The sequence below is a fragment of the Triticum aestivum genome, chromosome 7D (assembly GCF_018294505.1).
Source record: "Triticum aestivum cultivar Chinese Spring chromosome 7D, IWGSC CS RefSeq v2.1, whole genome shotgun sequence".
In the NCBI taxonomy this organism is placed as follows: Eukaryota; Viridiplantae; Streptophyta; class Magnoliopsida; order Poales; family Poaceae; genus Triticum; species Triticum aestivum.
In genome coordinates, this window is record NC_057814.1 from 178,104,552 (window position 1) to 178,121,653 (window position 17,102).

Sequence of the window (17,102 nt, forward strand, 5' to 3'; positions counted from 1 at the left end):
GCTCCTCCGATCCCTCCAATTAGCTTTGAGTCAAATCAATCCCCCTTTTGAACTAGATTTAATTATTATTATTTTTTTGCCTAGGAATGATTTAGTTTGAGTCAAATTCAGTTTTTTCATAAGTTTAATATGATGCATGTTGGTGGGATTTATTTAGATGTGATGATGCATGTTGATATGAGGAACCCTAATTCATATTCATGTTAAAAAAAATCATGTTCATGTTAAAAAAATCATGATGAACCCTAATTGATATGATGAACCTTGGTGATTGCATCTTGATATATTTATTTATTGACCACATGATGAACCCTAATTCATGTTCATTTTTTAAAATATCTTCATATGCTTATTGAAATATTAAATCATATTTCCTAGGTTTAGATTTTTTTGGAGGTGATGAACCTTTGTGTGATGCATCCATATGTTTAGGTACGGAACCGTGGAGCAAGCACCGCCCACTCCATCACCGCCCGCTCCTCCCACTCCTTTCCAGCACATCCCGTCACAGATGCCGCTCTCGTACGTGTACGAGGCCTTCCCCGAGCTGCTGCAGCCGGTGGGATCTGTCTCAGATGAGGTCCTAGAGGCGACGAGGGCAATGCGGTGGCACGAGAGGGCAGAGCGGATCCTCGACGATGTAAAGTGTTAGTCGCTGAGCGTGAAGGAGTGGAAGAAAGTGAAGGCAGAGATGGAGGCAGATGCAACTATCTCCCGTGTCCGCCGGGAAGGGTGCATTGAAGTTGCCAAGAAGTACGCCGACCAGGAGCCGCGCAATTTGGGCCGGAGAATCTACTTCGAGAGCAATGCGGAGGAGAGAGCCAGGATGCCGCCCCCAAGTGCATCGGCGTTCGAGATCATCAACTGGGGAAGGGCGGAGGCGAAAACTCCAGCGGGCAAGGCAAGGTGGGAGTGCTTGAACAGTCGGATGTCGACCAGCGTTCCGCCTCCGCCTGAACGGTGGATCCGCTGCCGTTTCTGTCTCCACAGCCAGGGCTAACATACGAGGAGCTCTAAAGATGTCTGTTCGCTCTCTGAATTTGTCTGAAGATCTTCCTATTAGTTTGTCTTGTGCCTTTCAATTATGTTCTCAATGAATAATGAAACTATGTGCCTCTTGTAATGCCTTGTGCCTTTCAATTATGTTCTCAATGAATATGAAACTATGTGCTGTCAAATTAAGTTAACTTCATGCCAATTGTTCTTGTCAATATGAGTGTACTTTCATGTGAAAAAAGAGCACATTTTCTTCAACAACTACTACTTCAAAATACAAGTTGTGCAAAAAATGCACTATGATGGGACCTACCGCCAGGGATGCTGGCGGTAGCTTTACACAGCCTACCGCCAGGGTCGGCGGCGGTAAGTCCATTTACCACGTGTCAGTGGTCGTTAACTGCCAGACGCCGTCAGGGCACCTACCGCCAGGTGGGGTGGCGGTGGCCTGTGTAAAGCTACCGCCAGGGTCGGCGGCGGTAGCAAAAGGGTCAAATCTCGAAAAAAAATCAAACAGGGGCCAGATCACCAATTTAGACCGCAAAAGGGTCAAAACACGAAATTTTGCTGCCCGTAGGGGCTCATATACCACCACTCACCACCGTGCGTCCTTTCCAACACCAATAATGCTAAACATACAAAGGTTTACATGCTGACTAGGATTTTTTCAAACTAACTAACCTCTCCCCTCTGATTTTTATGGGGGTGGGCTCCTTCTCCCTTTTAATCTTCAATCAAAACCAACCTTTATGTAAAAATGTGTATCCTTTTGTAGCGTGTAGCATTGCTCTTCCAACTCTCCAGCCATCCAGCCATCATCCATACGGAGGAAAAAGTGCAGCTCCAGGCTATCGTGATGCACCCTATGGGCCCCTGAAGTCCTGAACCCATGCTAGTCACACCCACACATTCCTCTCCTCCGTTAAAAAAGAGATATTTTTTTTAGGGCTAAGTTAAAGAAAGAGATAGAAGATCTCTTTGCTCCCTCCCCGACCGTTAAGTTCGAACGCGCCAATCCGACCGTTACCCATAAAAAACACACCACGATCCACCCACAAAGCCATCTCTTCCCGAACACTTGCTCTGCTCCTACTGTCCTGTCAGAATCCCCAAGCTAAACGCTTCAATAATACTCCCACAAGAACTGCGCGCTCCACAAAATCTCATGACCCGAAACCCTCGCCATCACCACCACCACCGATGGCCGCCGACCTCCTGCTCCTCCGCTTCGTGCCGCTCCTCCTGCTGCTGCTAGCGGCGTCTCTGGTGCCGCCCGCCTCCTCCGCGTCGTCGTCGGCGGGGAAGAACAACACCGTCAGCATCGACTCGGCCACGCTCTCCTTTTCTGACCTGACGCTGCTGGGGGACGCCTTCCTGCGGAACGGCTCCGTGGGGCTGACGCGGGACACGGGCGTGCCGTCCTCCAGCGCCGGCACCGTACTGTGCAGCCGACCCGTCGCGCTCCGGGGCAGCGGCAACGCCACCGCATCCTTCGCCGCCAGGTTCTCCTTCGTCGTCTCCAACCAGAACGCCGGCTCCACCGGCGGCGACGGCATCGCCTTCTTCATCTCCTCCGACCGCGCCACCCTCGGCGCCACCGGCGGCTACCTCGGCCTCTTCAACTCCTCGGTCGCCGCCGCTGCCGTTCCGAATGACGACGACGCCGACGCCGACGTCGGCGGCCCCGCCATCGTCGGGGTGGAGTTCGACACTATGGTCAACGCCGAGCTCGGCGACCCGAGCGACAACCACGTCGGGCTGGACCTCGGCTCGCCGGCCTCCGTCAGTGCCGTCGACCTCGCTGACTCGGGAATCGTCCTCAAGAGCGGCAACCTCACCACCGCGTGGATCGATTACCGCGGGGCCGAACACCTCCTCGAGGTGTCGCTGAGCTACTCCCGTGTCAAGCCGAAGCGGCCCGTCTTCTCCGTGGCCGTCGACCTCTCGCCGTACCTCAAGGAGGCCATGTACGTCGGCTTCTCGGCCTCCACGGAGGGGAGCACCCAGCAGCACACCATCAAGGAATGGACCTTTCAGACCTTCGGGTTGCCGCCGGCGACCAACGCCTCCTCCTTTACCAACGCCACGAGCAATGTCTCGGAGCCGGTGGTGACCGGCGTGGCCGCGAGCGGCGGAGCCACCAGCAAGAAAAGGTTTGGGCGCGCCATCACCATCCTCGGCCCCGTCGCGCTCGCCGTCGCGTTCGTGTTCTTCGCCTGTGTGTCCGTCAAGAAGCTGGCAGAGCTCAGCTCGAAGAAGGACGCTATCTTCCTGCCGGGGCTGCTCAAGGGGCCAAGGAAGTTCAGCCACAAGGAGCTGAGCATGGCGACCAGAGGATTCCACGCGAGCAGAGTCATCGGCAGAGGCGCGTTCGGCACGGTTTACAAGGCGGCCATGCCGGGGGCTCCCACCACGTACGCCGTGAAGCGGTCGACGCAAGCGCACCAGAGCCGGAGCGAGTTCGTCGCCGAGCTCTCCGTCATCGCCTGCCTCCGCCACAAGAACCTGGTCCAGCTGGAGGGCTGGTGCGACGAGAAGGGCGAGCTGCTGCTCGTGTACGAGTACATGCCCAACGGCAGCCTGGATAAGGCGCTGTACGGCGACCCCTGCACGCTCTCCTGGCCGGAGCGCCACAACGTGGCCGCCGGCATCGCGTCCGTGCTGTCCTACCTCCACCAGGAGTGCGAGCAGCGCGTGATCCACAGGGACATCAAGACCGGCAACATACTGCTCGACGGCAACCTGAGCCCCCGGCTGGGCGACTTCGGGCTCGCCCGGCTCATGGACCACAACAAGAGCCCGGTGTCCACGCTTACCGCGGGCACCATGGGGTACCTGGCGCCGGAGTACCTGCAGTCCGGCAAGGCCACGGACCAGACCGACGTGTTCAGCTACGGCGTGGTGGTGCTGGAGGTGTGCTGCGGGAGGCGGCCGATCGACAGGGAGGAGGCCGACAAGGACGGGGCCGGGAGCAAGAACAACGTAAACCTGGTGGACTGGGTGTGGCGCCTCCACGGCGAGGACCGGCTCATCGAGGCCGCCGACGCGCGGCTGAACGGCGAGTTCGACCGGGAGGGGATGCTGCGGCTGCTGCTCGTCGGACTGAGCTGCGCCAACCCGAACTGCGAGGAGCGGCCGGCGATGCGGCGGGTGGTGCAGATACTGAACCGCGAGGCCGACCCGGTGCCGGTGCCGCGGAAGAAGCCGCTCCTCGTGTTCAGCTCCAGCGCGTCGATCAAGCTGCAGGAGATGGCCTTCTCCTGCGGCGACGACGTCAGAGGAGGCTACCCGGCCGCCACCACCACCAACCCGGCGTCCCCGAAATCGGAGGGAGCCGACATAGAAAGGTGATCAAAGGAAAACAATGTGCTGTTGTGTGATTCTCGTACACGTTTGTTGTGATGTGCTTGCTCATAAGGGGAATATAGGTAATAATCCCCAATGGTGTATGATTGTTGGAATGCTAATAAGCCGATTGTTCTTCTCTTGTTTGAATGCCATATTATCATTTTCAGCAGATCCATATTGCCAACAAAATTGCTACCACAGTGCCCCCATTCATTGAAATCAGCTCATTGGTCCTGTCTGAAATTAAGAAAAAACATAGGGATTTTGGAGGATATGATTTCTACAGGAATTTCTTCCTTGGAGTAAGATAACAGATGAATTGCTATCTTACACTTCTTTGAAATTTTTATGGGACGGGTTATTTCACAGAAATTTTGAAGGAACAAAACATGATGTCTCATGTTTTGAATTTCTTCCATGTTTGTAAAAACCTCGCTAGTCACTCGTTTCACCAGCATACACATCACCACTAGCAGAACGCATGTGCGTTGCTATGTACTACGTCATGCTATCTTCAACAAACGGGTCCAACATAAAAATTTCACGATGCACCTTTTCCTTTTTCTACCAGACCCTCCCCTTCCCGCTCAGTTTCCGGCTATAGCGGGGCATTTCTCGCTGAAGCCTCCTTCCTTAATAACGCCCACCTCACCTTCGCCATGTGTTCCAACGGGGATGAAATTTTTCATATGGTGGTTTAAACTAACACATACTATTGACACAAAACAACGAATAACTATAGAGATCATTCCAAAAGGTCCATTCAACTTTGCAAATGCACACTGACGTGGGAGGCGACTGGCAACCTGAACGTATTTCTAGTCACCAATAAGCTCCACCTCCAACCTACATACATTCATTGCTAGAAGTGATAATTGTCGTTCTTCTCTTCCTCGTACTTCCCTGCATCTTCTATTTCTAACCTCTTTGCCAACCCGTTTTGTTGGCACCAACTAGTACCACATCAACATCAGTGTGTTCATCATCGATGTCTCATCTTCTTTTTCCTCCTTCCTAGCCAATTTTAGTTCTTGTTCCTACTTATTTTCTAAAATACTCTTTCTTTTTTCGCTTTATTTTTTGAAACGCTCTTTTCTTCTCCAACATCATGGACCACTTGGTAGTTTTAGTTCATTTTCCTTCTTATTCTTGGAACACTCTTTCTTTCTACCATAGCATGAACACATGGTCAATGTTGTGTTATGTTGTCCTCACCCGCAAACGTTTCAGAAATCGTCAGTGTGTGGACACCCTGCAGAGTATGGTCGTCATCCATCTTGGTGAACGCTAGGTCGCCCATGTCGCGAACGCATGGTGGCCGTTGTCCATGTTGACAAGCGGTGCTCGGCCATGTCATTGAGAGCCTGTTGATCGTACTTGCCCATGAGCGCTTTCAAAATGATTCGGCGCGATTAGCTGCTTGCTTAATTAATTAATTACACAAATAATTAACAGCCTACCTATTTCTCTGCATGCCTAATTACTAACGGCCAACTAAATAAATTAATCATCTGCCTAATTAAAAAAATCCCTACTTCTAATTATATCTAGGATCTCTAGGCATAATTAGATGTCTACCTAATTAATTAATTGCATTAATGACCCGGTTTTCAAATTGATTCGGTGCGAAAAAAAATCCTACTCCCTCCATTTCTTAATATAAGACTCTTTAGCTATTTCAAATATCGACTACATGCATACTAACATGAGTGAACATGCATACTAAAATGTGTTTAGATACATACGAATCAAGAAAAAGCTAAAAGATCTTATATTAGAGAATGGAGGGAGTATTTAAATGGACCTAATTAATTGCATAACTAAATAATTTTCTAGCTAATTAATTGCATTAATGGTTTGAATTTCAAATTGATTCAGTGCTTGATTTAAAAAAAAATCGCATGAATGGCTGCTAATAACGACCGAATATTGTAATACACATTTCCTTAACGAATATCTTGACATTTGAATAGACACACTTGATTTGAGAATGTAGCATGTGTGCATCTCTGTATAACTGACAAAATATATAATATGACTGCGTCCACGGACGCCTGTCCGTGCGGGTCTAACGACTCGCCTTCCACCACGGCCATCCTCGACGATGTGATCCATTCCCTTGCATTCTTGAGCATTACGCCGGCATCAGGCCCGGCCACAGCATTCTCCGAGGTGTCGCGCATGGCGTCCCTCCGCGCGGATGTGTATGCCCATAAGAAAAAAGGTATGTAATTTTTGTTGTATTAGGAAACTTGTTATTGTCTATTAATAGTTGAGATAATGATAATAATAAATAGCATAGTGCAGGTGTTAGCTATTTATTATTGAGGAATATCTGATTTTGTTTTGAAATATTATCGAGAAAAATCTTATGTCTGTCTTTTCGAAGGTGATCTCACATGTATGGTGCAATTTATGAATTCTTAATTACCTATTATTTGCGTGATTGAATTAAATCTGCACCTGTGAAAGCAAGCATGAAACAAGATCTCCTCCTTTAGTGGGACTTGATTTTTTAATGGGAGGGAGAAAAGATCGAGGCCGGTGATGGGAGGAGTGGCTGGATGATTTTTTGTTTTTGTTTTTTGTGATTATTTGTAAAGAGATAAAACCAGTGGGAGGGGTGATGGAGCTGAGACGGAAAAAAATCTACCAACTCTCCCTTTAGGAGCAGACCACTTACGAAGCTGATGTGTACATTAGAGGAGTAAAAAAAATTGCATTTAAAACAAAATCATTTCAGACGCTCTCACCCTTATTAGAATTTTAAACCTATTTGGAATTCCATTCAACAGTTCCAGCATAGTCATGGTTTCTGGCATAGATCTTCAAGCACCTTCTTGATAGTAGCAGGATCATCAGGAAATTTTCTCTCAAAACAAGCATTGTTCATAATTTTTCAAATGGCCTAACGAAGTTGCAGTTGCCCGTTCCTCAACGCATTTTAGCCAATTGTTTGGCATAGGCTCACAGGTTCTCGTGTGTCATCCGGCCTGTGGCTCTTGGTTGGTCGTCCGCAGTGGAGTCATGGTCGCTTGCTTGAAGAAGATGATGATGGCACTTTTGATGGTGTATGTTTTTCGGTGATGTGTGTTTTTTCCGGCGATGTGTGTTAGTCTCGTGGATTGCCAGGCAGCCAGGATACCATTTCTTACAGACGTGTTGTAACTATTTTTGCTCGGTTTTTCGCAAATTAACCAGCAACTCTCTTCTTCCTTTCTTTCTTTTTTCTAAAATGAATCGGCATCCTCCAAGGCCGACTCAAAAAACAGAAAAAGGATACTAGATGTACTACTAGTAGTAGTTACCAACGCCTTGGAGGCTTGGAGCTATAGGTCCGGTCCAAACCTCCCGCTTCAGTTCTTTCACCTCACCTTCCTCCTCTCGCTTGTCGACCGGCGTCGATCCCAATGCTGCTAACGCCAATTTATTTGCTGTCCATTACCACACTACGCACAGCTGCCGGAGTAATATGGGGATGTAATTTCCGGCCACGCGCCCTATTTAATCACAGGGCCCCTCCGGAACAATCGACCAACAAAAGGAATTGCTTGCTAGCCTCGCCGCGGTCGCCCTGCGCGTGCGCGTCTCCTCTACCGAACCGTCCGCCGTCGTCGCCGTCGCCATCGCCGTCGCTGTACATATACCTGTCGAACCATCCCGTCCCTTCCTCTACCTACCTTCTTCTTGGTACGGTGAGCTAGCTGTACCGCCACCGCGTCGCAGCATGGCGCCAGGTCTGCGGTTCCCGCCGGCGTTCGCCCTCGTGCAGCTCGCGGTCACGCTGCTCGCCGTGCTGCCTCGCCACGTTGTGCCGGACCTGGCCGGCGACCGCGACGCTTTGCTCGCCCTGCGCACCGCCGTGGGAAACCATCTCAAGTGGGACCGCTCGGTGTCCCCGTGCCAGGGGTGGCAAGGCGTCAGCTGCAGCCCCGGCCCGAACCAGCGCGTCGTCGAGCTGCGGCTAGTTGCCAAGAGCCTGAGCGGGCAGATCCCGGTCGGCACGGTGGGCAACCTCACCGCCCTGCAGACGCTGTCGCTCCGGTTTAACGCCATCTCCGGCCCCATCCCGGCGGACATCGGCGGCTGCGCCGAGCTCCGGTGGCTGTACCTCAAGGGGAACCGATTCGACGGCGACATACCGGAGAGCTTCTTCTCTCTGGCATTGCTCAAGAAGACCGACCTCTCCGAGAATCGCCTCACCGGCGGCGTGTCATCGGAGTTCAACAAGCTCGGGAACCTCGCCACGTTGAACCTCGAGGGAAACAACCTTAACGGCGCGCTCCCGAGCGGCCTCGACCTCCCGAAGCTGACGCAGTTCAACGTGTCCTACAACGGCCAGATCGATGGCCCCGTGCCCGCGTCACTCGCCGGGCTGCCCGCGAGCGCCTTCCTCGGGACGGCGCTTTGCGGCGGCCCTCTCGCTGCTTGCCCCAACTCCGACTCCGAGGCCCACAAGAGTCGCAAGCTAACCCTTGGCGCCATCGTCGGCATCATCATCGCTGCGTTGGTCGTTCTCATCATCATCCTTTCAATCTGCGTTCTCATCTTCAGCCGGCGGCGGCGGGCGGCGGCCGGGAGGTCCACCGAGGCCGCGGCCGACGTGCACGAGGGCACGGAGCCTATAACGGTGACCGTGGCAATGACGGGCAGGGACGCCGTGAAGCGGTCGCACTCCCCGCCAGGTTCGCCGTTGATCGGCGACGGCAAGAAGCTGGTGTTCCTGGGCAGCGCGCCGGAGAGGCCCTATGACCTGGAGACGATGCTGCGGGCGTCCGCCGAAGTGCTCGGCAAGGGCGTCCACGGGACGACGTACCGCGCAACGCTCGACGGCGGGGAGCCCGTCCTCGCCATCAAACGCCTCCGCGATGTGCACCTGCCCGAGCGCGAGTTCCGGGACAGGGTGGTCGCCCTCGGCGCTCTCCGCCACGACAACCTGCCGGGTCTCCGTGCCTACTTCTACAGCAAGGAGGAGAAGCTCCTCGTCTTCGACTTCGTCGGCGCCGGCAGCCTCTCCTCCCTTCTCCACGGTTCGTCGTTCGATCACACGCACCTCGGCTTCGCATTCTTCCGACCCCGCGTCCATGGCCGGCATGTTTAGATTTCCCTTCTTGTCTCTCGCAGGCAGCGGGGCGGAGCGCCTCGACTTCACGACACGCGCACGCATCGCGCTGGCGGCGGCGCGCGGCGTGGCGTTCATCCACGGCGGAGGGCCCAAGGCGTCGCACGGCAGCATCAAGGCGTCCAACATCGTGGTCAGCGGGAAGCGCGACAGCGCGTACGTGGCCGACTACGGCCTGGCCCAGCTCGTCGGCACCGCGGGGCTGCCGAAGCGGGGCACGGGCTACCGCGCCCCGGAGGTGACCGACGCGCGCGTCGTGTCGCAGAAGGCGGACGTGTACAGCTTCGGCGTGGTGGTGCTGGAGCTGCTCACCGGGCGCGCGCCGACGCACGCGCTCCCGGACGGCGGCGCTGGCGGCAGCGGCGTGGACCTCGCGCGGTGGGTGCGGTCGGTGGTGCAGGAGGAGTGGACGTCCGAGGTGTTCGACTCCGTCATCGGCAGCGAGCCGCGCGTGGAGGAGGAGATGATGCGGCTGCTGCAGCTCGGGATGGAGTGCACCGAGCAGCACCCCGACCGGCGCCCGACAATGGCCGAGGTGGAGGCGAGGATCGAGCGCATCGTCGAGGACGCGAGCCGGAGGGCCGACTTCAGCAGCACCGACGGCAGCCGGAGCGTGTCCGCATGAGCATCACCGGCCATATTCTTTTTCAAGGTTTATAAGAGTTTTTTGAAATGAGACGATTACGTTTATATTTTGTTACTGTATTTGTTGTTCTACAATAATGAAGGGGCTTTCATTTGACTCATAAGTTGGATACAATCACAAGGGTTTGCATAACTATGATGCACACCTTGTCATTTGTTGTTGTTGTTGCTACTCATACTGGTTGCAAAGTACTCATGTTTCATGTCTGCTGCATCATTCCCCCCTTGCTGAGCATTCAAATTCTTTCTTTCTTTCTCAGTGGATGAAATAAATGCAGCAAAGTTTTGTACTGAGAAATTTGATCAAATGAAGAGGCTCCCTACGCTAGGCAGTCGAATTAGTACTACATTTCCAGTACAAGTTACTACAATTCCTCAACTTGGAAGGAAAAACCACACGGGCAGCGTTTCGTCCGCACAAACGTCTCTTCGTCGAAGCTCTGGTCTTCCTCAGGAAACTCATGCTCATGGTCATGAGCAGAGAAACGAGGATCTGGCAGCCGATCCGCACGTGGATGATTATTGGGCGTGGTCGCTCCGGAGCATCGACTATCACTGGTGCTTTTCTGGGGATTATCAACTTTAGCTGGTCTCTCTGGCGCAAGCGCTGCTGAGCGCGCGTTGTAGGACTCTTTCAACCGTTGTCTCGTTACAATAGAACAGAGCAGCTGATACCACCTAGACAGAGCCTGAGCTTCCTCCTGCTTCCTTTCCGCAGCCTGTCTCCGTTCCTCTTCTTCTTTGTACGCCTGCCAGGAAGTGTCAACCAAGATTACAAACATGTCACATCACCTTAGTGTGGAGCTTGAGCTCAAAATTGCTCACTACGATGACGAAAGAGCACTGCCAGTTCACCAAAATACTATCCTTCATACCGCTACATTTGTATGCCAATACATCTCTGAAACATGCTACACAATTTATGCTGGTATTTTTTAGGCATACATGTGAGTTATAGATCTTCAATAACTTTAATCTAGGTCAACAACATTACTAGGTTGTATCAACGATCATGTATATCTTATTAACAGAATAACTGGTTTCAGTCATGGAAAGTAAACCAAATGCAGTATCCTCGACATACCTCCAAAATGGCATTTTTAAATTCGGCACATACAACAATTCCGTCATAAACTGGAGCACACCGACCGCTTCGGTAATCAAATCCAATCATGGCAGGAGCATAGTCGATTCCAAGCCTCTTTGCAACCTGGAATATTCTTGGTTTACTCAAGTGTACGGTACCGGGTGGAAGGCACTTCTCTGACCATACATCAACTTGGCCACGCTCATTCTTTGGATAAAATTTTTAGTCAGTATGTAGGAAGCACAAAAGAAATACTGATCGTTACTAAATAGCAAGTGATGCTCATTACCTTAGGAACAATGCCATTTACAGCACCAGGAAGTTGTAGGGGTTTGAGTTGCCATTTACCATATAATTCCGTGGTTGCCTGAAGTTCATCTTCATTGCTATTGGATTCACGCGACTGGGAGTTGAAAATCCTCTTTGGTCGTGTGACAATCTACATACAACAGAAAACAGTTACTCCACCTGTGAAAAGACGAGAGAAACAAGATAAGCCAGTGCTTCTGTTACCTTTGCAGGCGACTCGTTTTCTCTGACTTGCAGACCCTCCGTCAACCATCCGTGTCTTGATTGCAGTGTTTGAACACAAGATCTAGGATAAACAGGATGCCCCTTACAGAAGCCAAGCACTGGACCCTTGGGATGAAGAACCTGGTTCTTGTGCAGCCACTTCTCAAGAGCATATAGGTGGTGGTCTCTGTAAGCCTACATGGTTCCATAAATAATAATCAAAATAAGATAAGAATTAATTTTGGAAGAAGCAAAAGGGGGTAAAGTAAGTTATATTAATCTCTCTTAAATCCTGTATCGGCTGTACCTGTTGATTGGTAGGAAGAGGCTCTGTTAGGGCCCTGGTCTGAAGTTCCATATCTTCAGAGTCATTAGTTGCTGCCAATTCGAGCTGCTCTAGTGGTGCCAAAACTTTCTCCCACCACTCTGGATTCACTCTTCCCTGGACAATTCTGTGCCACTGCAAGCAATACCTGTAGAGCATGATTGTTATGCACGTGAAGAATTGTTATGCACATGTAGACATGTAGTACATGCCCAAAGGAGCACCAAGTTACGGAAAGGATCCTCAAAATCTCATTTAGGTTGTTTATCCTTTAAATTAAGAAGATATCTTTTAGCTTTGGGCCTTAGCCTATGAGCCAATTAGACATAAGATATATGATTTGTTATTTAGTTTGGGTTATTAGGCATCTATAGAAGACCCTTTATGAGAAATTAATCCAGCGAGTAAATAGAATAATAGTCCATCTACCTTGCCTCACAGGAGACAACACGCCCCTTACCTCTCTCCAAAACCCCACCCTATAACAAGAATTTCCTTAGTCAAGAACGCCAGTGACAGAGCTAGATATCTGCTAGCACATGAAAATAGTACAGAAGGCCTGTTTGATAGGTGCACAAATATTACTACCTTGGTCACCTGAAACATATATTTCTGGCTCTGTCCCTGAACCTTAATAGCACAAATTAAATGTTAAGTTGGAAAAATCGTAGAATTACTGATATTTGCCAAGTTTAAGACTTACTAGCAATACAGTGCTCCAAGTCATTCGGTTCAGACTGAATTTGCATTACAGGTTGTTGCATTAGCAAAGAATAATTTCAGTAATCATGCCTACAGTATTTCACTTTAGTTGCATTGTCTGGTTTGGCAAGTAGAAGGTCTAGTAAAAACCAAAGGCATAACTAGTATATATCGCTGTAACAGCACATAGAAAAACTTGTAAATTTCAAAGGAGGCAAACCTTCTAGTCACATCTTTAGCACCACCTCCAGCAAAGGCAACAACGTATCTCAAAGGCTTCCTGCAAACAGCAGAAGCAGCTTCTACTTTTCTTTCACCGTCAATAATATCATTTACAACATCAACATGCACCCATTTTCCAGTCAATGTCTGGCCACCGCAGTATACCTCGGCCCAATATAATGGCGGTCCACTTCTCGACCAAACTGCGCTTGAGTTGGACGCAACTTCTGCATTTTTACGTAATTTCTTCAGCGGTGTATAATCTAGTAGGGTGCCAATTGACTGACTGGATGTGGCAGCTAGCATTTCCTGAATTTCAGCTCCAGTGGCTGAAAGGGCCATTTGCAGTTGCAACTCAAATTCCACATCCCCTTTCCTTTTTGGTATTTCAGCATTACTGGATGTGAATGAATTTGGACTGCTGGATGATTCATCTTTCGATGTTGATGCATATTGATCTGCCTTGCAATTTGACAAGTTTTTAGACAAACTCTTGCAAGCTGATGTTCTTTTCAAATTTCCAAGATCACCTCGTTGCTTAGCCCTACTGAATCTATGTTCCGTATTAACTTCTAATCGAGCCGGAGAAAGAGTATTAAACTCATTATGGCCTGCAGCAACAGGACTACATGGTAGTGCCCTTGTAGAAAGCCTAGTTCCATCTTGATTTGGTGTCCCCATTGCTTTAGCATCAGGCTTGAGTCCAACAACATCCATATTTGTAACAAACCTACAAGATGTACTTAGGTATGGCTCAAAAGATGGTAAACAGAAACACAGTATAATGTAGTAACCCCCCTGATTCTTGCTTAATCTTCATGGGAACTTTGATAGGGTTGGAGAACTTACGAAAAATACTTATAGAGGATTAACTTCAGAACTGAAACCCAAGTATTTTATCAAGTCTAACTTCAAGCGAGCACTGATGCCTAATTGCCACTTACTGGCTTTCAGCCGTTCTCCTGAGCCGCCTTTTCTTAAATATATTTAAAGCATGATTCTTTTAAAATTACACACAAAATAGAGAACATAAAATTCAGTTCTCAGCACTGTAAATTAACTAAATCATACATAGCATGCAAAATGATTTACTATTAATATGCACCTGTATGGAACCAAATTTGGAACTAGAAGGACATCAATATGATGTATCGTGTATGATTACTGATGCAAGATGTTAAGATATGGGGATATGCCTAAACTCAAGCACACAATTAGTTGCACGGTGCTACCATACCTAGCTGTCAAGTTGAGTGCCCTAAACAGTGCCACTGATAGTGCACAGACCTGCATTGCAAACCATTTGTGGGTCAGTTTTACAATATGCTGCTTCAGAAGATAAATTCCATTTATAATGGAACATAGAAAATAAACTGTGGAGCAAGAAAACATGATTACTATCATTCATTTTTTTCTAGTTTTCTTAAATCTGAAAAAACTTCAAGGAGACATAATGTCAGCCTATATAAGGAATTCAGGACACTAATTTCTTCAGCAAGCAAAATATTAAGGGAGACGATACAGTACCTCTTCAGCAGTGCCTTCATGACTTTGAAGAGCGAAAGCCATATTTGATTCAAAAGACCCCTTGTCAGCAGATCGTGCAATTATACAGAAAGTACGATGGAACTGCATGCACAATAAATGTGTTTTAAGAAAGAAAAAAGAACATGTGGGAATTATTGTTTCATGTAATAAATACATGCAAGGCCCAAAAGGGGCTTACCCAGTTCACAAGACTACGTAATTTATTAGCGTCCAGTTTCAGAGTGTCTACGCCATTCCACAGTAAGTGCTGTGGTAAAACAGATAGAACTGAAGCCTGGAAAGAAAATTTAGAACAAACATGGTTTAGCTTGAAAGATGCCTCAGTTCAGTACTCCCTCTGTAAAGAAATATAAGAGCGTTTTGATCACTAAAATAGTGATCTAAATGCTCTTATATTTCTTTACGGAGGGAGTACTTCAGAAGAAAGATACCTCCAGTCACCAACATTAGCATAAAACAAGTAAAAAAATCTTGATATTTCATCATTTTGAAACATGCAATTTAAAATGGTATAAATGGATACCAATATAATTCACCTGAATAAGAGGATCATTGCAGGCCTTGTCAATTACCCTACCCCTTGCTAGCAGGCAAAGTAAATGGACCTTGTGCATGAGTTCAGCCAACTCCTAAATAAATCGAAAAGTAGTAATTGGTCAATAATAAAAAGATCCTAACAGAAAAAAAGTAGTAATTTGAAGTGTAATACAAAGAAATGGGAACTGATGCCGTTTTCACAGGATGTGGTTCAAGGCTTTCTTGTGACCAGGCTGCAGAGCATTACACTACTCAGCAAACAAGCTGATACCTGGAACTCCTCAGCAGTCAGCACACATTGTAGGCCACAGTCACAAACACAAATTCATTTCACAGGATAAAGTGGTAACAGGTTAGAAGCTAAATGCAAATGATTATGTGCACGTGGAGGCAGATGCCTTGATTAATAAAAATTTCTCTGCTCGTGAAAATGTTTTACCTTCTCTTCAGCAGTATGCCTTCGAACACTCTTCTTTTCAGTTGATGAAGGTACATCAGTGAACTCAACAGTGACCGTCTCACCAAGATCATGGGAATAACCCTCTTTGCATTCCACCGGAGAGACATGCCCATCCTCCCATTCCATGCCAGCAGCATCATTATCACCAATTGCCTCCGGCTCTTTTTCCTCCAGTTTTTTCTTTTCAGAACTCCCCACGCTGCACCTTTTCTTACCAGTATCATCATTCCGTTCGGTATTGACTTTACCTTTTTTGCGTTTGATCCCCAATGAGGATTCCAATTCCACCTGAAGTGATCAGCATAAGCAAATCCCATCAAGGAATACATAAGTTTGCCTTCCATGATTAAAATTGACCCTAAACCGTATTTCCCTCCTACGATGGAAATAGGAATTATTTTCAGAACTGAACACGAAGGTCTCCTTTTTTTAACTCAAAACTTAGAATTGCTATAATTCTTCAATTTCATAGGTCATACAAAAACTGGCACACTTTCAGTAGACAATTTTTTTTTGATCAAAAGGGGTTTCCCCCCACCCCATTTTTATTAAAACGGGGCAATTTGCGTCTCAATTAATTTTCAGTAGACAAATCATGTCCTCTCAATTAATTTGCGTCTGAAGTTTCAGCTCATTTAATCTGAATGCTGTACAACTATCTTAATACGGGAGAAGGAATACAAGTATATAAGTAAAACAAACACAAAACAACGATAATCTTGTAGTAGTAAAGAAACACATTAGAACATCGCTAGCTCCATTATCGACAGAAACAGCCTCCCCCTTAATCCCCTGGAATCATAACACCCAAGTTGGCGCCTTTTACTACCTGCCCAGCAACCGGCATTTGCAGTCTCGCATTGGTGGCGGGGGATTTCCCTTTCGCGGCGGGCGAAGCTCTCCGGCGATTATTGGCGCCGCCGGCCGCAACCTCCTCCGCTCCACCTCTCCCTACAGGAGGAAGAACAATAGCTTCAGCGAAAACACACGATGGTAAATAAATTACTCTATTAAATAAGAGGGCGGCAAGGAGGGCCGGACGGAGACAACCAGCAGCACCTGAGGAGGCGGGGGACGAAGCGGGTGGGGGTTTGGGCTCGCCGCGGGTCTGGCCCCTGGTCCGCATCGCTAGAGCCTCTGGTCTTCTTCTTCTTCTTGGCGGCAGGGAGGAGATGAGGGGTTAGGGGAAGCGGAGATGGCCCCCAGCCGCCGTTAGGTTTAGGGAAGCGGAACGACGGCGGCCACGACCGGAGGTGCTCGTGGCCGAGTGAGTTTCGCGCGCCGCGAGGCGTCGTGGGACCAGTCCTGGGAGGGGGAGTGGGCCCGACATGGAGGCGCGTGGCAGTGTTTGCTCCTTTCTTTTCACGGGCTTTCAGCAACACCAAGCCGGTGATCCCTGTTTTTTTTAAAAAAAAAACCGGTGATCCCTCAAAAAAAGACTGTGCTTTAAAAAATGCTCAAAATTGAAAATATTCCCATCTGAAAAATGGTAGGAAATGGCATAAAAAGGTTCATATACTTTTAAAAAAATGTTTGCATTGTTCAAATAATCATAAACGTGAAACACTAGAAATCAGAACAAGGGAAGAAGTCGGTT

The 17,102-nt window shown here is 48.7% G+C and overlaps 3 protein-coding genes across 4 annotated transcripts; 2 read left to right on the forward strand and 1 right to left on the reverse strand.

The window, feature by feature from the left end:
- The first annotated feature begins 2,049 nt into the window (after positions 1–2,049).
- Positions 2,050–4,468, forward strand: LOC123167702 (probable L-type lectin-domain containing receptor kinase S.7). Its single transcript, XM_044585557.1, has one exon. The coding sequence runs from the start codon at positions 2,197–2,199 to the stop codon at positions 4,345–4,347; it is 2,151 nt and encodes a 716-aa protein (XP_044441492.1). The 5' UTR covers positions 2,050–2,196; the 3' UTR covers positions 4,348–4,468.
- A 3,447-nt stretch (positions 4,469–7,915) lies between these two features.
- LOC123165368 (probable inactive receptor kinase RLK902) lies at positions 7,916–10,212 on the forward strand. The gene is made up of 2 exons (XM_044583001.1): positions 7,916–9,374; positions 9,469–10,212. Exons 1-2 carry the CDS (start codon positions 8,072–8,074, stop codon positions 10,089–10,091), a joined length of 1,926 nt encoding a protein of 641 aa, XP_044438936.1. The 5' UTR covers positions 7,916–8,071; the 3' UTR covers positions 10,092–10,212.
- A 78-nt stretch (positions 10,213–10,290) lies between these two features.
- Positions 10,291–16,842, reverse strand: LOC123165367 (DNA repair protein RAD4). 2 transcript variants are annotated; one of them, XM_044583000.1, is made up of 15 exons: positions 16,565–16,842; positions 16,335–16,456; positions 15,485–15,793; positions 15,045–15,137; positions 14,687–14,782; positions 14,488–14,589; positions 14,198–14,247; positions 12,959–13,690; positions 12,740–12,773; positions 12,497–12,666; positions 12,019–12,184; positions 11,712–11,906; positions 11,488–11,637; positions 11,196–11,405; positions 10,291–10,860 (listed from the first exon to the last, which is right to left on the reverse strand). In XM_044583000.1, the coding sequence occupies exons 1-15, from the start codon at positions 16,629–16,631 to the stop codon at positions 10,477–10,479; spliced, it is 2,880 nt and encodes a 959-aa protein (XP_044438935.1). In that variant the 5' UTR covers positions 16,632–16,842; the 3' UTR covers positions 10,291–10,476. The 2 variants fall into 2 exon arrangements, with proteins under 2 accessions (XP_044438935.1, XP_044438934.1); XM_044582999.1 differs by lacking the exons at positions 12,497–12,666; positions 12,740–12,773 and having other exon boundaries at positions 16,565–16,841.
- Positions 16,843–17,102: the final 260 nt, after the last annotated feature.